Source organism: Ahaetulla prasina, chromosome 2 (assembly GCF_028640845.1).
Source record: "Ahaetulla prasina isolate Xishuangbanna chromosome 2, ASM2864084v1, whole genome shotgun sequence".
Taxonomy (NCBI): Eukaryota; Metazoa; Chordata; class Lepidosauria; order Squamata; family Colubridae; genus Ahaetulla; species Ahaetulla prasina.
The window spans coordinates 271,380,393-271,403,601 of NC_080540.1; the positions used below are offsets into that span (position 1 = coordinate 271,380,393).

Below are 23,209 nucleotides of genomic sequence, written 5' to 3' on the forward strand. Positions count from 1 at the left end.
CTAGGAACTGTATGGGTAGGGGGGAGAAAATCTAACATCCTTCCAGTGTTGCTAACAATGTTTTGAACAGAACACCACTCAAAGGACCTAACTGCTAGGTGAAGAAAGTTTACATCCAACCCAGAGTTTGCTAGGTGTACTGTATGCTGTTTGAGATAGCATATCAGATATTTCTGCTCTGACTTATTCTCTTATGTAAGGGTGAAAAACCTGTCGCCTTCCAGGTACATCTGAGTTACAATATAGCATAGTTTCATGACGGGCTACAGGTTTCATTTTCTTTTGGAGAAGCAGGCTTTATCTCAGTGTCTCAGAGCCAAGCTTCTGTATCAACATGGATTTTCAAATTCCTCCTCCTGCCCGGATTTCCTATAAAGCAAGTGAACCTTATCTGAAATCACAGGATCCTCTAATAGTTTCCCATAAGGGATTAAGAGGTGGTATCCATGCAACCCTTCGTTGGTGATTCCTGACTAATGCAATTAAGTTTAATAGAGTAATTTCCTTTTGAATAATTGTTGGAAGAATGCTTAAAAATAAGTTTTTAACATAGAATAGTGAAAAAAATTCATGCAATGATTACAATGACAAAATTCTGATTGATGAAGGTGTCTTATTCAGTTTGATACATTGCTCTTTTATTAGTTATAGAAATATAGAAACTCAATTTTAAATTCTCTTTTCTTCTCTTCTCTTCTCTTCTCTTCTCTTCTCTTCTCTTCTCTTCTCTTCTCTCAAGTCCATGCAGTGACATTATTTCTTAATATTTTTGGATGTCTGGCCTGGTTTTGCCTTCAGCCCAGGCGAGGAGTTGACTTTGGACTGAGTATTCTCTGGTTCTTGCTTTTTACGCCATGTTCATTTGTCTGCTGGTACAGACCACTTTATGGAGCTTTCAGGTAAAGTATTAACTAATTTGTAATTTGTGCTATTAAAAAGATATATAATTGATTTTTTCAATTAATTAAAAAACAAATAGTCCTCAAATTACGACCACAATTGATCCTAAAATTTCCAGTGTTAAGCATGCTCCATTTTATGACTTTTCTTCTCACAGTTATGTGAATCACTGCAGTTAAATTAGTAACACAGTTTTGTTTTTGTTTTTTTTACATTTATACCCCGCCCTTCTCCGAAGACTCAGGGCGGCTTACAATGTATAAGGCAATAGTCTCATTCTATTTGTATATTTTTTACAAAGTCAACTTATTGCCCCCCCCAACAATCTGGGTCCTCATTTTACCTACCTTATAAAGTTGTTAAGTGAATCTGGCTTTCCCCATTGACTTTGCTTGTCGAAGGTGATTCCATGACCCTGGAACACTGCAGCCGTCATAAAAATAGGCCAGTTGCTAAGTGTCCAAATTTTGATCACATGACTATGGGGATGTTGCAGTGGTCATAAGTGTGAAAAAAGGCCAGAAGTCACTTTTTCAGTGCCATTACAACTTCAAATAGTCATTAAATGAATGGTTGTAAGTCGAGGACTACCTGTACATTGACAAAAATATAGCTATCTAAAATATCATTTAACTCAGGTTTTACAATTTAGTATCAATAATATTCAAAGTTGATTTTTTGGTTTCTTTTGTAACATTTTGGATGTACAATTAATCCTCAATTTATGACCATAATACCCATGTTTCCCTGAAAATAAGACTGGATCTTATATTAATTTTTACACCAAGAGACGCAAGAAGGCTTATTTTCTGGTTAGGTCTTATTTTGGGGGAAATACAGTACTAAATGTGTCCACTTGGCTGATGATCTTAACTGGGGTGTGGGTAAGGCTTATATTATGAGCATCCTAAAAAATCATGCTAGGGCTTATTTTCCAGTTGGTCTTACTTTCAGAAAAACATACCCATTGTGGTCATACATTATAACATGTGTAAAGCAGATCATCACATGGCCAATCTAATTTTATGACTCTTTTTGTAGTGGTCGTTAAGTGAATCCATTGTTTGCAATAGGGTGTGTTTGCTGAAAACTGGAAGTAAACCCCGGTTTTTGGCAAAAACATCATAAATTGTGATCATATGACTGTAGGATACTGCAAATGGTTGTAAATGTGGACCAACTGCCCAACATCCAAAATGCCATCACTGGGGGGGGGGGAGGAGTTTCAAAACTTTGGGTTGGGGCTCTGTCATAATTCCAAACAATTGCTAAGCAACTACTTGTAATTTGAGGAGTAATTTGCCTAGTCAGCAGCGTACTTGGAAGGGTTCCCAAGCTCCTTACAACAATGGTAGATTTGAAATAATACATGAAGTTGATACCATGCAGTTACCAGAAAGTGTCAGTTGGCACAGCAGTTGGTCTGTCATGCTTCCTCACAGATCATTGTTGAGGAGAACAATTTATCTTTTGAAGTAACTCTGGACTGCAGTATAATAATATAGTCGAGCATATAGGGAGAAGCTGTTCAAGACATAAAAGGACCTGTGCAGGACTACTGAGAACCTAAGCTGGTGTACCACTGAATTATATTTCCTCTAAAATGTTCTTTTCATGCATTTCTCTAAAATGAAGTAATATTCTACTTTCCTTGGAATGTTAGCTGGGCAAGAAAATGAATTGCTGACTTAAATTACGAGGTTTGATTTTGATTCTGTAAGAAAATGAGAGATGGAAAAATTGCTAGTGGACATCTTAATGAATAAAATTGACAATATAGTGTGAAACATAAGTTTCCTGTTCTTCTTTTGCAATATTGTTAAGCTTACTTTGTAGTTGCTTTGTTTGCTTTTAACTTCTGTGTTTTGCAACTGATGTTTAACTTTCTGGTAGTGTTTATTGTAATTGGTCAGTTTGGTAAGAATGCTTCTGAAAGTTCCGATTTCCAGTGGTTTTATAAAGTCATAAAACAGAATTTATATACAAAAGAGATGTTTGAAGTGTTTTCACTCACTTGTTCTGTTAATCTTATAACAGGATTCACTAGTTTGTTTGTCAAATATTATGACAATATCTCATTTTTTTCTTTCTTTCTCTTTCAGGAGCGATAGCTCCTTCAGGTTCTTTGTTTTCTTCTTTGTATACATTTGTCAATTTGCTGTGCATGTCCTTCAAGCTGTAGGATTCCAAGGTTGGGGGAACTGGTAAGTGTCCTGTTGTAATACATTCTTTGGTAAATGTATGTAGCAATGGCACTTAGGCTTGTATACTGCTTCACAGTTCTTTACAGCCCTCTCTAAGCAGTTTACAAGAGTCAGCATATTGTCCCCAACAATCTGGGTCCTCATTTTACCAACCTTGGAAGGAGGAAAGACTGAGTCAGCCTGGAGCTGGTGAGATTTGAACTGCCAAAGTGCTGGCAGTCAGCCGAATTACCCTGCAGTACTGCATTATAACCACTGTGTCACCACATCTCATGTAGTAAGAGCAATAGCTTGCCATTTTTTGGAAAGGTATTATGACCCATTTCTCTTTAAATCTTTTACAGAGTTAAACATCAGGTGTTTGCAATAATAAGCTATTATTGGAGTCAGTAGGCAAGTGGTGTCAGGAATCAGGGCATGCCAAGAGATAGAATGGGTGTCAGGCCAGTCCATAGGCTAGTTGCTGCTTATTTGCAAGGAGGATGTCTATTGAAGGAATAACACGTGCTTGCTATCCTTGTCATGTGTGCTTCTCATTTGCCAGATTATCAGAAACGAGAAAAGTGCACTGATGGGTAGGGATGAGGACATCCTTTAGTTCAATTTTGCATGGAGCCTAGTTCAGAATTAGGTAAACTGTTTTCTCATAGCAGTCAGAGAGAAGCCGTTACTGTCGGTTTAAATTGTACCTTCTTGTGCAGAAATGGGGGACCATTGACCAAATGTTGTTGAACCACAGTTTTCAACAATCCTAATTCCAGTATGCTGAATTGAGACCGATAGGAGCTGTGGTTCAACATTTTGAAGGTGACGTGTTCTTTTAGGTTACTGATTTCTGCCAGTCCTAATTCAAATTCATTCTGCCTGGACTGCGGTATTTGTTCTATTCTTTTTTTCTTTATATATATCTAATTCAGTCCATATATTGTAGATTTGCTGCAGCAAACTGAATGCTGGAATAATATTACAAGAATAGCTTTCTTAATCTATGCTTATATTTTTAAGTGAAAATGTTGTGGACTATTATTGGATTAATAAAAAAGGAGAATACGTCTTTATAATTTTATTGTATGTATGGCCATTGTAGGCTTCATTAACATCCTAGCATCTGGGGAAAAAAAACAGATCCACAAGGCCTCAAAATTCATTACAAGTTAAAAAGGCAAATTAATTGTTCTATAATTTTAGAATTTTAAACTACCCAGTCACTTGGTTGAGTTATGGTATGCTGTACCACATGCTGAAAATAATTTAGCTTTGTTTCCCATCTATGGGTATATGGTTGTTTTTCGGTTTAAATAAAACTTCAAGAATTCTTCCTTATGGCATAAAATATGATGTAATTAATGGTCCATATTTTCAAGCGGTATCTCAATCAGGAAAGGAAAGCTTAACTGAGTAGTTGATGTAATTTAAATAGCAACTGTCAGTATGCTTGCATGAGATACACTTTATTAAATGTAATTCTAGTTTAATACAGGCAATTTACAAAATCCAGTAAATTGGTAAAAGAATTCAGGACTGCTTACTGTCCTCCCACTCCACAAAAAAAAAAAAACCTGAAGTATTTGTGTTTTCAATTCTTTTAGGAGTGGGTTTTCAAAATATGCTTTTAAGAGCTTCCTCTATAATCCATAGAGGAAAAATGATATTTTCCTTTAAAACATAGTGATGGAGGAGAAAATAGCCATACTTTTTTAAAGAGTATAGATGTGTTTTTAGAGCTCTCTATATTTTCTTTAGTGGATGGATTTCATCTCTCACTGGACTTAACCAGAGCATTCCAGTAGGCATTATGATGATAGTCATAGCAGCACTTTTTACAGCTTCTGCAGTCATCTCACTAATTATGTTTAAAAAGGTAAGTTTTTTTTCATCCAGAAAAATTGAATTTTTTAAACATGTTTTAGTCAATCCAACTGATTATAGCTGTAAAAATAAATAACTATACTCAGGTGGGTTGACTAAAGTCTTTCTTGATACTATTCATATTTGGTATACCATATTTAGAAATCACATAAACAAAATAGATTTCTTTCATTGTTCAATGTAAAATATCAGTAATAGCAAATTAGGTTGATTTAGAACTTGTTTTATTTTAAGATTTCTTGTGAAGAGAACCCATTATGAGCTTAGGGGTTTTTTTCAAAAGATTTTACACAATCTTTAAATTTAATCAATCTTTAAATTTAAAAGTAAAAAAAAATACTTTTGTTCTTTCCTGCACTATTTCTTTAAATTTCTGCATTTTAATATTTAGAAATCAGATGTGTCACATCCAATTTTAAAAGCGTGAACTCCTGCTGTAAGAATTTTCCTATCCATCCCCTCTCATCTTTCTGGTCAGGATTGTAGATTTGTTCATTTCCACATGCTTTTATTTACTGTTTCAAAATATGATAAGTGGAAAAATATAAACTAGAATAGAATAGAATAGAATAGAATAGAATAGAATAGAATAGAATAGAATAGAATAGAATAGAATAGAATTTTTTATTGGCCAAGTGTGATTGGACACACAAGGAATTTGTCTTGGTGCATATGCTCTCAGTGTACATAAAAGAAAAGATATGTTCATCAAGGTACAACATTTACAACACAATTGATGGTCAATATAAATCATAAGGATTGCCAGCAACAAAGTTACAGTCATACAGTCATAAGTGGAAAGAGATTGGTGATAGGAACTATGAGAAGATTAATAGTGCAGATTTAGTAAATAGTTTGACAGTGTTGAGGGAATTATTTGTTTAGCAGAGTGATGGTCTTCGGGGAAAAACTGTTCTTGTGTCTAGTTGTTCTGGTGTGCAGTGCTCTATAGCGTCGTTTTGAGGGTAGGAGTTAAAACAGTTTATGTCCTGGATGTGAGGGATCTGTAAATATTTTCACAGCCCTCTTCTTGATTCGTGCAGTATACAGGTCGTCAGTGGAAGGCAGGTTGGTAGCCATTATTTTTTCTGCAGTTCTAATTATCCTCTGAAGTCTGTGTCTTTCTTGTTAGGTTGCAGAACTGAACCAGACAGTTATAGAGGTGCAAATGACAGATTCAATAATTCCTCTGTAGAACTGGATCAGCAGCTCCTTGGGCAGTTTGAACTTACTGAGTTGGCGCAGAAAGAACATTCTTTGTTGTCCTTTTTTGATGATGTTTTTGATGTTAGCTGTCCATTTGAGATCTTGCGATATGATAGAACCTAGAAATTTAAAGGTTTCTACTGTTGATACTGTGTTGTCTAGTATTGTGAGAGGTGGAAGTATGGAAGGGTTTCTCCTAAAGTCTACCACCATTTCTACAGTTTTGAGTGTGTTCAGTTCCAGATTGTTTTGGTTGTACCACAAGGTTAATTAAACTAATTAATTAACTTAATTAATTAATTAATTAAACTAATGTTTAATTAAAGAAATAACTGCAGTAGTAACCTACATGTGAGAACAAATAGACATGGAAAGAAATAACAGAATAGGATAAAAATATCACATTTCATTCAGAGGAATAAAACCCCTTGGTAATACTCAAAAGTTGAACATTAAATCATAAACTTTCTGAAGAATCTTGAGACCACAAAAACAGACACCTCAATAGGGTAAGTCACATCACTTTCTTGTTTCTTGATTCAAATGAACATGCACATGTTCAGCTGCTATGGTAATTAGTAATTAAAGTCAGGAAGATAAGAGCAGACAATAAGCGCAAACAAAAACAGAGTCTCTGAAAATAGCTTGCCTAAATGGTTGCTTTTAACAGCAGCATGCAAAAGACTAAATTCAGTCCAAGGTTTTAAAAGCCAAATCAGGGTTGTCAGCTAGTCCAGACGCCAGAATTTCTCAAGCAGAGTCCAACTGAACCTTTTGCAAGAGCCACCAGAGATCAAATAGTTGATGCCAATGAACAATAATGGGTCAGGTCTCCCTTAAATCAGGCTTCAGCCAGCTGCCTTTAATCAAGAGTTTTACTCTTTTGCTTGGCAAGGAGCCTCATAGAACAGTTCTGCTCTGCTCTGCATTTTATTCACTGTAGGGGGGCTGGGTAGTCTTAAAGTCATTGTCGCTTGACTGCTCTATCTGCAGTGCTTGTGTTGGATTAACCTCAGGTAATTCTTTGCTTTGTGACTCCTGTGGCTGAATTCTACAGGTTCTGCTGGAACCTCTTCCTCAGCATCCGAGTCATCTGCGTCTGGGCCCTTAATAATATATATTAAATTTATTTTAGTGCTTAGAGCTAGTAAACAGAAATTGCTCTCTGATATACCTCAAATATAAATTCGATAAAAAAATAAATAGATTCCATTTCCATTTTTTCAACTGTATCATAACCAATATCAATGAAATATTGTGTGGCCTTTTTATTTACCACTAGGGGTCATAGTTTATGTTTACAACTAGACTTACATTCGGTCATAAATAGTATCATAGGGCAGAAAAAGAAAAGGAAAAAAAAAACACCTTAGTCCTGTGATTTGAAATATCAACAGTATTTTAAATAGCTAAAAATAGCTAAAAATAAGTTTATTTTTCTCTTTGCCAAGTACTGACTTCAAGCATTAATCTGTTAACTTCAACCAGCATGTTCAAGAAATTGTTGGTAACTTAGATTTTTAAAGTTTTTATTCGCTTTTAGTCTACTATAATTAATAGTTGTTGGCCTAAAATAGCTTTCATAATTCATGAAAAAATACTATTGTAATCTCATTGTATTGCTTTATGCTGCAATTCTAAACTACGGTAATTTACATAGAAGCAAGCCTTATTAAGTTTGGTAAGACTTATTCCCCTATAAACATATTTAGAATTGCAATCTTAATTGTGACTACAATATGCTATTGAATGCTCTTTTACTATTCCTCAGCCCTTAACTGAATACTCTTAAAGTTATAGGTTATTAGAAATATTTTTGTGCTCTTAAATTCAGCAAGAGGTCCATTCTTCCTCAAAGATACTAAAGCCGTCTTGGCAAAACTATGGCACGTGTGCCACAGGTGGCACGCAGACCCCTCTCTGTGGGCATGCGAGCCGTTGCCCAGCTTAGCTCCACCCTGCATGCACACATGCCTCCCACCGGCCAGCTGATTTTCGGGTCTCTGCCGTGCATGCACGGGGGGCAGGGTGCATGTGGGATATGCATGCTTAGGGGGCGAGGGGACCGTGGGGCGGGGTGCGGCACATCCCCCCACGTTCCATTTTGGGCCTAGCAGGCTTCCCTGCCGCTTCCTGGGACCAAAAAGGGGCCGCAGGGGGCATGCAGTGTGCCTCCCAGTGGCCGGGTTTTTGGTCCCAGGAGGCTGCAGGGAGGCCTAGGCCTAAAACAGGACAGGAGGGTCATGTGCACATGCGGGGGGTACAGCCATCACTGTACTAAAGGAATATCGTTCTAGTTTGGCTTTCCTAATTTAGCTCTATGCATATTAATTTATTTGATTTGATTATTTCAAATTATTTCTATCAAAAGATTTCAGTTCAGGTGATTTTTTTTCAGGATTTCTCAGATCCATATATTTGCTCAGCAGGCAGAGCTTACTAGGCCTATAACCATTTTCTTACTTGTAATCTTGTTTAATTCTGTTTAATTTATCATGATGTTCTAAAAGAGCCATATAGGATGTTTCTTTGAACCATAATAACTTCTATCCATGAAAATTGGTGTGCATAGAAATCTAATATTCGCCTATTCACATATATGCCAAGACATCAATTTTATTTATTTGGTTTTACTTAGGATGCATGGTGGTTCAGTGGCTTAAAAGATGCCGGAGAAACTCCGGTGGTTCAAGTCCTACCACTGCATGATGGACTGAGCTTCCATCACTTGCCTCAGCTGCTGCCAGACTAGCAGTTCGAAAGCATGTAAATGCAAGTAGATAAATAGGTACCACTTTGGTGGGAAGGTAACAACACTTAGTATTTTGCCACATGCTCTGTACTGCGATTTGATTTCATGCTGACCATATGACCACGAAAGCATCTTTGGACAGTGCTAGCTTAGAAGCAGAGATGAGCACAGCCCTCTAAAGTTGGCTACAACTAGCAGAGTAAAACCCACAGGGACTCCTTTACCTAAGTTAGGATGGAATTTTATACTGTGGTGTTTATAACAAGTAATTTTGATGCCACTGTGTCATATATGCTGTATCATTATTAAGCAAATGATGCAATTTACTATGTTTTGTAAAAAGCAAGAACATTGTACAAGGAAGAGACATCAGAGTTTGCAATGTCTGTAAATATTGTAGGACATCTCGACATGACTGAAAGTGGTGACTGAAAATTCAGCATTTTCCTTTTAATTGGTGACCTAAAACTTTTGGTTAACCTCTTTGTAATGATTATGTCCTGGATCATGCCTCAAATTTTCTCTTTGGACTTCTTTATAGGTACATGGTTTATACCGTACAACTGGAGCAAGTTTTGAGAAGGCCCAACAAGAATTTGCAACGGGTGTGATGTCCAACAAAACTGTACAAACTGCTGCAGCAAATGCTGCCTCAACAGCAGCAACCAGTGCTGCTCAAAATGCTTTCAAGGGTAATCAAATATAGACAAAAGAGATGAAACACATTACAAATTTCTGGCTGTACTTTATTTTCCAGTCCCTAAAGACTTATGTTAAAAATGCACACAGCATGTATGTCTTTTCAGCTGTGCATGGGCTAAGACAGAAAAAAGATCATTTCATTCCTTTTAGAATTTTTTAATGAGAAGTTCTTCCTAGCTACACAACTAGCTTACAATAGTTACTTATTTTCTCCATATTTTTTGGAGGTACGTGATATTTGATGAAAATTAGAACAGTAGCTTTAAAATTCATACAGAAAGTTTAGCTTCTGAGATAAGCAAACAATTTTGTTTTTCCATGGTGTGTATCGCTCTCTGTGGAGCTGTTCCTCCTGACTTGAGACAAGCACTTTGAATTAATCCTGTTCATAACACTTTGCTTCCCTGTTTTCGTAAGAAACAAAAGAAGCTGACAATTTTGAACATTAAATTTTGGCTGCTGCTTTGTAGCTCCAGCAGCTGATGAAGGACAGACGTAAGCTTAAAATAAGTATGATAGATAATGTAAATTCTTTTTTTAGGAGAATAGATTTTTTTAATAATCTGAGTCTGCATGAAAGAATTTTGACCATGCTGCACTAGTGTTCTGGTCCAGAAATTGTCTATCAGGTTAATAGTATTTGTTAAGATCTGTTTTCATGGTGTATATAGTGTTCTAATTAGGTATCTTGGAGCACAGATGTCTTCATCCAAGTAATGCAACATGAAGTGAAAAGAATTATGTTTTAACTGAGGCAGAATTGTTACATTTGTTCTTTTTGATTTTACCATTCATGACTAGGAAGCACATATTTCTAAACAGAATCTGTTTAGCAATATTTAAAACACTAATAGCTAGTCCATTCTGACTTGTGTTAAATTGTAGTGGAATTTATTTTGTGTTTCAGAATTTTGACATTTTTAGAGTGTGCATTTGTGTTTAATGCTATTATATCTTTAGTCTTGTCAGTCACTCTGTTTAGTATTTGTATAAACATCTGAATATTCAATAACTTATTTAAATTTTTAACATTACTGTAGATCCTAATCAGGCTTCTAAACACTGATAATTATGCACTTGAATTCTTTTAACATACTTCAGCCTTCATATGAGATTTAATCTGAATAAGTGCATTTTATTAAATGCAAATTGAAGATACACTTTATCATAATTAGTTTAGTGTGGTGCTATATGGCAGCTTTTTATTATTTTAATTCTTCATATTATTCTAAGACTTAATTGCCTCTTCAGGTCACTTTTTCCCTTTTGAGTTTCTAAATTCTAGGTGTTAATGTATAATAACTTGAAACATACTATGGATTAATCATTTGAATGGTATTCCATTTTACATATTATACTGGCGAATTTGATTGTCCTGAATTCTGACATAACATTTATTTGAAAAAATGGAATTCATCATGTTCTAAATTTTTCCACATGAAGTGTAAACATGTCTTGTTTAACATGTTCAGTAGACTCTAGAATCCTAGGCTGTAATGTTTGGAGAGAACCTTAGACTGTATTTGATCTAGTCTTTCTCAGCCTTGGCAATTTTAAGATGTGTGGACTTTGTGACTGGCTGGGAATTCTGTAGCATCCCAACAAATGGCTATCCTAGCTCTGAATATGCAGGGGAGAGTCCACCATTTCCCAAAGTAGTCTTGTTCCATTGTTGAATAGCTTTTGCTATTTTCCTTGATGTCTGACTGAACTTTGCTTCCCTGTAATCTCTATCCATTATTTCTTTTGTCTTTTGGAAGAACTGTGATCAATCCTGGCCTGTTTTCTACATGACAGCCCTTCAGGTACTTGAACACAAATATCATGTCTTTTCTCCTCCAGCCTTAACCTTGTGATCTACCAAAATACCCAGGTACAGTATATACTCACATGTAAGCCCATCCACAAATAAGCTGACCTTGGAATTTTTAACCAATATGTCAAAAAAAATGTGCTACCTAAGGATAAGCTGACCCACATTTTTCATGAAGTTTTGGTCAAAAAATCCCAAGGTCAGCGTATGCATGGATGGCTTATGTATGAGTGTATATGGCGATAATAGGTACTCACAGATTAGCTCATCCATGGATAAGCCAAAATCAAGTGTTTGGAGGTGTATATTGGTACCTAAAATTCTCGGCTTGTCCACAAGTATATGTGGTAGTTTTCACATATACTGCCCAGTATTGCATCCCCATTTCTACCTTTCATATTTTTCCTAAACAATTATAAACTCATTTACTGAGATGAATGGCTTTACACATTGCTGTAGCCTAGTCAAGGTCCTGCTGAATCTTGGTACTGTTCACCAAACTAAGTAACATCCTCAGTGCTAGAAAAGAATGGGGTTTCCTCACTAGCAATCAACACCTATATGAGCAGAGATTAATACTAGACCAGCTATCAAGAAATAAACAATACTCAAATCAAGGATCACCAATGAAGACAAACTAACAGTAAAGAACACCCTAAATGAGAAATCACCACGCTCACTCGCACCAACAGGGTAGTAAAATGAGAGCAAACCCCACTCCCTCCTGACACTGATGATGTTACTTTGTCTGGTAACAAAAGTCTGCAAGAAAATCATCAAGTTCAGAGAGCACGAAGGACCCACATGAATAATATTTGCCTTTCTCCAGTCCTGTGGTTCTATGCCCATCATCCATGATTTCTTAAAGATCATAAGGGCTCCTAAATAACATTTGCAGGCTCCTTCAGGACTCTTGAATGTAATTGGTCACATTCTGGAAGCAAATCCATTCTGGGAAGCCAGGTGCTTCCTAGCCTTTTAGTTACCTTGGATTACTATTCCCTTTTGTTAGTAGTTCTTCTTAGGTCCCTTTGTATATATAGTTTCTCTTTGGGAAGAAGGCTGAATAGAAGTTCAGCAACTCTGCTTTCTCCCCTTCAATCCTACTATCTTCTCACAGGGTTTCCTCTAACTCCTTTTTCTTTTCTTTTTTTCCTACTGCAACAGGAATAACGATTACTATTACTGAAAGTAAGAAATACTGGAAAATATAGGAATTAAATTCTATGAATAGTTTTAATCTAAAGATATGGACTTTTCCTTCTTTACTTTTACTTACTTACTAATGTTTCCATTCCATTCCATCTCCAGAGACTTCAGGCAGTAAACACCATATAAAAATTTACAGAATTATTGAAGTAGATGTTTTATTTCTTTTTCATGTATTTATTTCAATCCTTGATCCCACAAACCTAACACATGGCCACTTTAATTGCTAATCATTTAAATCTTATTGAGGAAACTGTGTTCACACTTATTAAGGAATCTAATTTTTCTCAGGGGATAAAGCAGATTGAAACTTGAAAATACATAAATGTGGGCCTAATTTGCAGTAGGTCTGATAGTCATGTTAGTTCCAGCAGGTAGAACACATGTTGATTGTAATGTCCATTTTCATTCTTATAAACCATAATAAAGAAAATCTGCACACATGGACACATAATGACATTATTCTTCAGGATTAAATCAAAAGTAATGGAGTAAATATACCTATTATTCACAATTCCTTATTGTTCACTATGGCAGAAGGCTGTTGTATGTTAAATATTTAACAAATGAATGCTATTGAAGTCTGTTGGTGAACAAGTCTACACCTATTACTACACTAATTTTGTAAACACCCAGTTGTAATGGTTTTTAAGTCATACTAGAATGTCAGTAGTTTGTCATTTCTAATTTTGGCATTGGAGATATTTAGGTGAGGAAAGTCTGTATATTTTGTAAATTACTAGTGATGCTTTGCCATCCTTGTGAATGTGACAATTCTGTATAAATGCACACAGATTCTGTGATACTGCATGTCTGGGTAGTTCTGCATATTTATTGTATTATTTCAATGACATAGAATAAAATGTTTCCTGATTGTTTGCTCTGTATAGTTTAAAAAATAAAGTAGGGTCTTTTATAAAATGCAGGATAAAATACCAAAAGGTTAATATGTACAGAGAACACCAGGTTTTTGTCCCAGTTCAGCTCTAGTCCTGTGTAAGTTACCTGGAGGCAGAATGTGAATGAGGATTTCTTTGGAGCATTGTGATGTACATCAGTAGCATTCCACATTTTTATTCTGGCATTATTAGTCACATGTAACTATGCACAACTAATGCTGGATCAGGGAGTTGAGTTTTTTTTGTATTATGTATATAAATTCTACAGTCTGCAACCATGGCAAAGCTACAGTATGTCTGTTTGGAGAACAACTCATTGAAAGAACAATCAAAACTGGGCTTGGTTTTCAAGGAAATAGTCGATTGTTTTTTATTTCTGTGATGTAAATTGGAAATTTAAAAAGGAGTTATTGAAATTTATGCAGTTGATAGGTGTTATTAGAGGAAGTCATGGAAGTAAAATGGAACCTTTGAAAACGCATACTATTTCCTAGTATTTGTTTTGAATGGAGGGGTGTTGAATGTTATTTTTGTTACACTTGTGATTGGCCACTTTACTGTTAGTCCTTTGCATAGCAGTGAAGTTACTTATAACGGCCACAATTGTCAAGCCTATCACTTGCTCTTTAATACATCACTGGGGTCTTTTTCTTTTGTTTTCCCTTTTCAAAGGCTCTTCTGAACCATGTCATCAGATGTCATCAGATAATTCATCTTTTTAAGTATCTAAAAGTCCTCTTCACTGTGAAAAAATCACTTTTTTTTTAATTGGGTGGATGATTGATACTTGTAACTAAACTTTATATTTGTCTGCTACAGTAACAATAAGAACATCCCCACAACATTATAATCCTATGTCATTATAAATGGAGGATATATAGTTTGGTTGATTGATAATAAGTATTTACATGGCAAGAATCGGGAAACTAGAACTCATGTTTTAGTAGAAGCAGACATTTATTTATCTTTTGGGGTATGTTTTTACTTGATAATAATATATACGTTAAAAATACCTGTAGTACCGGTATGTTTTTGAATAAGGTACTATGACAAATACCTTAGGATTCAGCAGTCTTTTTAAAAAACAATAATAAGGAAATGGTTATTTTGTACTCAATCTACCAGTGCAGGAAAACAAAGATTGGCCATTTCTACAAAACACTTAACTATTATAGTTAATCATCCATTGGGTTATAGAAATTGCTCATTAGCATGTATGCTATTGGAAAAGGCAAATAAATGAACTATAGTCCATAAAACTTAACCATTAAGGTACCATTAGACTGTTCTTCCTATAAGCAATTAGTGTTTCCCCTGGAAACAAGACTTGCGGATCTGTTTACAGTTGGAGTAAACTGTGCAAATCAATAATGGCAAATGAATTCCCTTTTCATTACTTCTTGTATAAATTTGTAGCTACCAATTATACATGGCCAATAAGAAGACAATGAAAAACATACTCCCATTTTGTGATGTTCGTTTTTTTTAAAAGCAAGTATTTATAGCTTGCAAAGTGACATTAAAAATGTAAAATGTAATTTTCAGTAGAGTACATTAATGCTCCTAGGTTGTGTCGTAATACTGTAACTTTCAAGTTTTCTAGAATAGTTCTAAATAATAGCTTGTTTCATTTTCAGTGTTCAGTGAAAACTTTTTAAAGTGCTTTTTTTAGAATAAATGTATTTCATGTGCTGAGTTCCTCTGATCAAAATGCAATGGAAATTATTTAATTATTGCACTTACTGGCTTCTCTTACATGTAATAATTGACCATAAACTTCCTGTATTGATGCAGAGTTTGCATTTCACTGGAAATCATAGAAAACTTGATCTAAGAAGTAAAAGTATTTTAGGAAGCAAGAGTCCAAGGGTGCGTATGATTATGTCATAGTACTAATTACCTTCATGTGAATGCTGCATCATAAAAGGAATAATAAGGTATATTTATTGGTCATTTGTATATAATTTATGAAGAAAAAATTTAGAGAACTGGTAAAGTCATTCTACAATTGTCTTTTCTAGCATGTAGCATTTGAAGAGGGGTGAATCTGTTATAGTTATTTACCCATTTTTTTTTATACAGTTGTAACCTTTTATGAAATTTACGCTGTCCAGTTGTTTCTATTTGATTCTAACATACCTTCATGGATTGTATTTGCCCATAAAACCAACCTTCTAAAGAATTCTGGCTTAGCATGACCAAGTAGCACAGCAGTGATCCTCCTGATGATATGCTGGAGATGGTGTGTGCGCCAGCTGTCAAAGAATGAAAATGACTGAACAAAGAATTGCCTGATTGTTGGCTTCAAATGGCTTCTTGTTTGGAAGAGAGAAATCTAGTGTCCTGGTTAGCTCATCACGTATCATGAAAGAACCTTTTGTGGACCAAGTCTGGCACAGTGCAAATAAAACCCTTTCTTTTTGTACTCGGAAACTAATTAAATTTTAATCCCCCCTTTTTTTACAGATTGCCTGGTTTAGGCACCTTTCAGAACATTGTATTACTACCATACTAATGTAACAAAATCAGAAATAAATTGACACAAACAATCAGGGGTTAATTATGGTTTATTAGACAAAGAATTACTAATATTGTAGAAAATTAAATTAGCAATGCAGCCCAACAGCACACTGTAGCTCATCGACTTTTTTACTGTTCTCTCTTTAATGTTGAGCAATTCATGAATTTTTAAATATGTGAATACTTTTCACATTGAGACAGAATGCTACAAATGAGTAAGCTTGTAATAACCAGATTTCAAAAGATTTGGAAATCTTATTACAATACAGTAAATTTTTGATTTAACAGACCTAAGTCCAATAGGCTTCAGATGCTATGGATAAAATTCCCAATATATACCTATGTTGCTTTTATATCATTTGCTTGATAAGGTTAAACAAATGATGTACTATAATGCAAAATATGTGCAATTTATATCTTTCATTAATGTCACCACAGATTATATATTCTGATTTAATGGACAATTAGGAATAACAGACATCCCTTCCCCCCAATTGGACTATTAAATCAAGGTTTCACTGTATTTTTAACATCCTTTTTTCTTCCACAGAAAGATTTTTTAGAAATGATTAAATAATATTGCAGTAGCTTTCCTTTTCCACAAAGATATGCCATTCTGGACTCTTTCAAATCAGTTTTAAAGTCCTTATTGCATATTATACATATTATAATTTGAATTTATTATTAAATGAAAATTGCAACAGAAGATAACACAATAAATGTTATAAAATGATTTATCCACAGTGTTTTATTTTGAGCTGTCTGAACACAGGTTTAATCACCAACCATTTCTTGATTTAAAGTAATATGTATTAAAAAGAAGTCATATGTGCCATTGTGTAAAGTTAATATAGTACTCTGTAAAATATATTTAATTTTTTAAAAAAAATCAAGAGACACTGAAAAGATTTCTTAAACCATACATTTTTCCTTGTTGGGAATATAGTGGTCTAATTATTTAAATACAGAAGTATGTGGGATGTTGCATATAAGCCTGAAGTTGTGATATTGAATATTCAACTGAATAAAATTGTGCCATATATTTCCCCAGAAATATCACTCTCAATTTACAGACCATGCAGTAATACAAAAACATTATTACTCCAGCTATCAGAAATACAATACTATATTGTAGATCTTGAACATAGAGCTACTGTATCTGGACTGTAAAAATCTGGAAGGTCACGGAAATGGCAAGTTTTCTTCATCTATCATCTGTGGTTGTCTTTATACCTCCAATCTGGTAGCCCTATTTGTTCCATTGTTTATGAATAAGATTTCATTGGCTGAAGTTTCAATCAAAACTAAGTGTTATCACAGTGTATATGGCATACACAAAAAAATACTTTTGGGGCATTTCTGAGGCAGGATTTATGGTAACTGCACCAGATGGAGATGGTGTTGTGGTTCAAACGTTAAGTACTGTAAAGCAATGCCACAATTAGGAAACAAACTCATCATATCTGCTAAGATTTACCAGGGCCTATATTACCTAGTCTGCATGCATCCCTGTTTACTATGTTTTCATAGTAAGGTAAACAAGCCGTTATACTCCACTTTGCTATGAATTACAAGTGCTAGCATCTTTCTCAAAAAGGAGATCAATGCTAGGAGTTGTGATTCTCCAACATTAAGAGATCTGCAAGCTGCAGAACATTTTCAGAGGAAATTTCATTAAGGTTATAGCTATAATTTGCTATAGAATAAATTTATGCATTGGAATAATAATGCATTGGAATTAGAAAAACAGAAGTGAATTTTCCTTACTTACCTCTCTCCCCACTGCCCACCTGCTTGCTTCTACCTGGTTTCCCTTTTTATTCCTGCCTCATAATACCAGGGACCCTGAAACTCAGAAGCTTCAGGGAGGCTGAATATTAAGAGACACAGAAATGTACAGTAAACTATTAGCAATCCCATCTTTTTATATAATTATAAAGATCTTTCTAATGAAATAAGGGTTCACTTTTATTGTAATGTTTTCCTAATAAAATGGATTATAATGTTTTGGGATATTATCATTCAACAAAAACATAGGTTTAGACAGTGGTGGGATTCAAATAATTTAACAACCGTTCTCTGCCCTAATGATTTCTTCCAACAATCAGTTCACCAAACTGCTCAGAAAGTTAACAACCGGTTCTCCCGAAGTGGTGCGAACTGGCTGAATCCCACCACTGGGTTTAGATCTGGAAAAGTGGCACATAAGGTTGACTTAAGTAATCAAATGTATGAGATTAAATTCTGAAGATAGCTTACAGATAATGCATATGTCCCATAGACATCACCCTATATTCTTTTCCCTTATACAATACTGGATGACTGTATAAAATTATGTTTGCTTATACGAAGCCTGGTCTCTTCTATTGGAACTTATTTTTATTTTAAATTTGCTGAACAATCAATGAATATACTTGAATGATTTTTAATCAATTAAATGTTGGAGAACTAGAATACATTGTATGAAATCAGTATACAGATTTTGAACCTGGATTGGAAAAGGAAATTGGAGATGCTTGAAGAGAAGTATGCAGAATAATGTATTGTTGGGATTAGTACCTTTTCTTTTAAAAAAATAAATGTTCTGTATAATCTGAAGTTATCACTTCTGCTCCTGTAAAAGCTGTTTGTTCAAAATATCTGATAAATTTTCTTTGATGCCAATTCAAAGAAGGAAACATGAGAATATTGTCCCAGATTTTAATTTTTAAAATGTGCTATAAAACTGCTGAACTGTTTCAAACTTTTCTGTTCAAAATCATTTTGAGATTGTGCAAGAGCAAAATAGAAAGGCAATGAGAATGAAAAATGGTAAAAAAATATTTTCACATCATGAGGCCAATATTTATTCTCCTTTAACTGCTATTCTCAACTAATTTCCAAAGTGCCTTTTCAGAATGCAGAACTTTAAAACACCGAAGAGCTGGTTATGCATTTTTAATTAAGAGAGCCTTGTTGCCAATGATGTGCACGTTTAGACAGAAGTATTTGTACACTTCATCTTAGTCACGGTAATTACAGATAGTCCTTGACTAATAATTATTCATTTGGTGACTGTTCAAAGTTATGGCAGCACTGGACAAGGAGACTTACTACCTCATAGTTGTGACTGTGGCATTATCCATGAGGTCACATTTGTGATTTAGGCACTTGTCACCCAGTTTGCAATTACTATGGTTGCAGAGTCTCTTGGTCATGTGGTTGCCATTTGTGACCTTCATTGCCAGCTCCCAAAAAGCAGAGTCAACAGAGAAGCCGGCAGGAGGTGGCAAATGGCAATCACATGACACATTGATGGCAACTGAAACTGCTGCAACCGATGTTGTAAAATGATGTGATCATATGACATTTACACTTTATATCCACATCACTTAGTGACAGAGTTGCCAATCCCAATTATCATAGTTAAACAAGGACTACCCATGTAACAACACTCATGTGGGGGCAGTGGTGGGTTGCTCCTGGTTCTGTCTGGTTCTTGCAAACTGGTAATAAAAGTGGCAGGAGGCTATGCACACCAGCCCGGACATCATAATTGACAATCTGTGCATGCCCAGAAGCGCGCACATACACATGCTCCCATTGCGAACCAGTAGTAAAGGTAAGTAGAACCCACCCCTGATGTGGGGCAGTATCAAATTAAATTTTACTCTATAAAACATGGTACATTTATACTTCCAAATGTATGTATATGAATAGTCCTGTATCTTTAATGACACGAAAAAGTACTCTAACTTGAAATTTTTGATTCTAGTCCAATCTTAGTAATTAATTTCTACAACACAAAAATGTTACAGTACCAAAGAAAAAATAAATTGCATATTACTCCAGCATAGATATTTCTTGTGCTCCGAGTGGAATTTTATTTTAGAACGTCAAACAAAATTTTATTGGAGTTAACTCTAGCCCAGTCACCAACTCTGTTTTGGATTGCTGATGAGAGAGAATTTCTCAAGCACCTGGTTGTAAAAAGTATCAGGCCACAATTTGGCTTATATCATTTTACACTAGAAACTAGGAAAGTTAATCTGCCAGAATAGGTAAGATTGTTTTGGACCCATACTGGGTCCATGCTTATTACGATACTTTATAATCAGATTGCAGATCAGTCTGCATAATTCTTTAGTAAATTTCAGTATTCACTATTATAAATGTGAACAGTTCAGTCTCCTTTTCATGGTTCTATCGTGAGAGCAACATGTTCTGAACAAGGGGTATTATGACAGCAATTCTGCAAAAGCAGTTTGGGTTCAATTAATCCCTCATGAACAGTGTTGGTGCTCAATGAATTAACAAGGTTGTAAAGTGTGCATGTTCACAGTTAATTCACAAATGCCTCTTTGGAATACTTATAGCAATGGTTAAAGAAGTGGCTTATTCACAAAAATCCTGAGTTAGACAGTACAGTACATTCCTCTTCACTGGAGATTCAAAATTTAATTTTAGAAGATATGCTAGAAATAAGTTACTATTCAGAGTCTGATGTGTTATTTCATCCTGGCAACTTAAACTACAATGTATTATTTCTGTCTATCAAGAGATACATTAAATATCAGTGTTAATAAGGCTAATCTAAAAATTGAGGATCTGGACATTAGGCATTAGTTCTCCCATCATTTCTCTTTCTACAGCCATCACTGCAATGCAGTACATTACGTTCTCAGAACATTTTTTACATATTTGACTAATGCAAAAGGCTCATTTTTGAAAAAAAATCAATCAGTACACTTCTCTTATAGATGCAACTAAAAAAGTCCCAAAAGCATTCGGTAACGTCACAATTTAGGCACGTGGTATCCTTTGATAGATGAGCACAATGGCCATTTCTGCTTGAAATGGACTTAAATGCAACAGATGGTTCTTGGAAAGGACCAGTCTTGGTTACAACTGGACCAATAGCAGAAGATGCCTCCTATACCTTCATTGAAGACAAATAATGAGTTCAGTATCAGATATACAAGAGTCTAAACTTTCCCCATAGCTATACATATCTACCCAGATTAATTAATCAAATAATGGAACTATCTATCTGTGTAATGAAAATAAAAGTAATTTAGCTTATGTTTTCAGAGCTACCCTCGTAAATTGTTATAGTTCCATGCCTCAGGTATGTAAGGTATGTATTGAACAATGTTTAAAGTATTGCTTAACAAAAATTGTTTTCACTAGTTTCAACTGGAAGCCTTACTTTATTAAGACATATTCTTTCCATGTGCTACTGCATACAACCCAGAATATTGTGTCTTTTTAATATTCATGACCTGCTTTCCGAAAAGATGCTATGGAGTAATTTAATAGTGTAGTTCTTGCCATTTTGACACTGGAGCCTGATTATGTTGTCTTAAAATGTATGTACTGAAAACAACCTGACATATTTCAAGTTATTCTTCAAAAAAAAAAATCCTTCATAATCATTCATCTTGGTGAAGACAAAATAGAAATAATTGTTTCCAGAAAAATTGGAAAGCCAACAGGTTTGCTTTGTGGCATTCCTTCATATTCATGGAGAATTCGCACTACTTCACATTTTTTAATACTGTCTGTAGACTTCAGTGCCTTTCAACCTTTTATGATGTTGGACTATCAGAACACTTACATGTCTTCATTCTTCCTAGAAGAGTCCAAATAGCTACTTGAAATCCATTATTTTTGAGATAAAAAATTTTTTTATGGAGAAGAGTGTGTTATAGAAGGCAAATCAGGCTTTTCCCCTCTTCAATTTCCTCTTGGACTTTGTCGCTGGAGGTGGCGATTTCGGCTTGGGCAGAGAAGACTGCGCAGATGAACGTCAGGACTGTGCCACCAATAGCAGTGTAGAAAGCCCAGCCTAAAGAACAGTCACCAAGTTTATAAGCTGAAGCGTAAGGTCCACAATAGCTTGTTGCTTTCTGACAACCCCAACCAGCAGGGTATAAGATCAACCCTAGGATAAGGAATAGGCCTATTTAAAAGAAAGAGAAAAAACAGACAAAAGTGCAATAAAGTTAGGCACAAAACTAATTTTCATAGGAATATATATTCTGATACAAGCTGAAATGTCTGATGGCTGCTGCTGAATGCTATGACTTGGCCTGTAATCTATAAACTGGTGGACCATATTTTTGTCTACACTGTTCATTACTGAATTCATGATGAGGGAATATGAATGGAGCACTTTAGCAAGGGGAAAGATGTTGCAACAATGAAGGCTGAATTCAGAATTTAGGAATTCAGGAAAGAAAGCATCAGTTTAAAAGCTCATTCAAATATAGAAAGCTCATAGTCAGTTTTGAGTACTATATTTTTTGATGACATCTAGTGGTCATCTGGAGTTTTGCTGCCTAAAATGCTATCCCTAACTAAAGTTACGGGTATTTCATTCCGGGAGAAATGGTCTGTTGAGTTCATTTGTTCTATGTGAAATTAATAGTGCTATGCATGCATCAAGGATGATTCACCAACAGTTGGGACCTCATACTTGTGCAGGCCCTGCCTGCTATGCATTAAAGCAGCCCAACATTTTTTCAGTCCTGTGTGACTCAGAAAAAAAAGATGGTGCTGCTTTAAGGACCACAGTACCTTTAATGATTGGACTGGACTCCTTAACTCAGTGGCATTTCTTAATGTGTGATCTGAAGCAATTCTTCCAGGCCATTCTCAAAGTATCCACAGTTCTACAAACGAATTGAAAATCCACAGTGTGGCTTGTAATACTGTGCCTAACTACAGCATTAAATTATTAAATCTATTACTATTACTAAATCTGCACGACTATTAATCTCATCGTTCCCATCACCCATCTCCTTCCACGTATGACTATAACTTTGTTGCTTGCATCTTTACGATTTATATTGATATTGATTGTATCCTGATTGCTTATTTGTACCCTATGACTATCATTAAGTGTTGTACCTTAGAATTCTTGATGAAGGTATCTTTTCTTTTATGTACACTGAGAGCATATGCACCAAGACAAATTCCTTGTGTGTCCAATCACACTTGGCCAATAAAAAATTCTATTCTATTCTATTCTAAATGTACATTTGCTTTCTAAAAGTCTGACATTTGCATCAAGCTCAAATCTACTAAGATATTAAACCAAGAACTAATTTCTCATTTAAAACAAAAGTTCATATGTTCTTCTGGTTATTGGTAT

The 23,209-nt window shown here is 35.1% G+C and overlaps 2 protein-coding genes across 3 annotated transcripts in view; one reads left to right on the forward strand and one right to left on the reverse strand.

Annotated features, from left to right (window-relative positions):
- SCAMP1 (secretory carrier membrane protein 1) overlaps positions 1–13,533 on the forward strand; it is a 33,625-nt gene extending 20,092 nt beyond the window's left edge. The window contains exons 6-9 of the mRNA XM_058169362.1: positions 740–899; positions 3,003–3,104; positions 4,848–4,965; positions 9,473–13,533. Of these exons, the coding sequence (XP_058025345.1) occupies positions 740–899; positions 3,003–3,104; positions 4,848–4,965; positions 9,473–9,637 (545 nt within the window). The 3' untranslated portion in view covers positions 9,638–13,533. The remainder of the gene's footprint in view (positions 1–739; positions 900–3,002; positions 3,105–4,847; positions 4,966–9,472) is intronic.
- Positions 13,534–16,113: 2,580 nt separating this feature from the next.
- Positions 16,114–23,209, reverse strand: part of LHFPL2 (LHFPL tetraspan subfamily member 2) — a 140,356-nt gene continuing 133,260 nt past the window's right edge. For both annotated transcript variants that reach the window (XM_058169364.1, XM_058169363.1), the window contains one exon: positions 16,114–22,015. In XM_058169364.1, the coding sequence (XP_058025347.1) occupies positions 21,759–22,015 (257 nt within the window). In that variant the 3' untranslated portion in view covers positions 16,114–21,758. The remainder of the gene's footprint in view (positions 22,016–23,209) is intronic.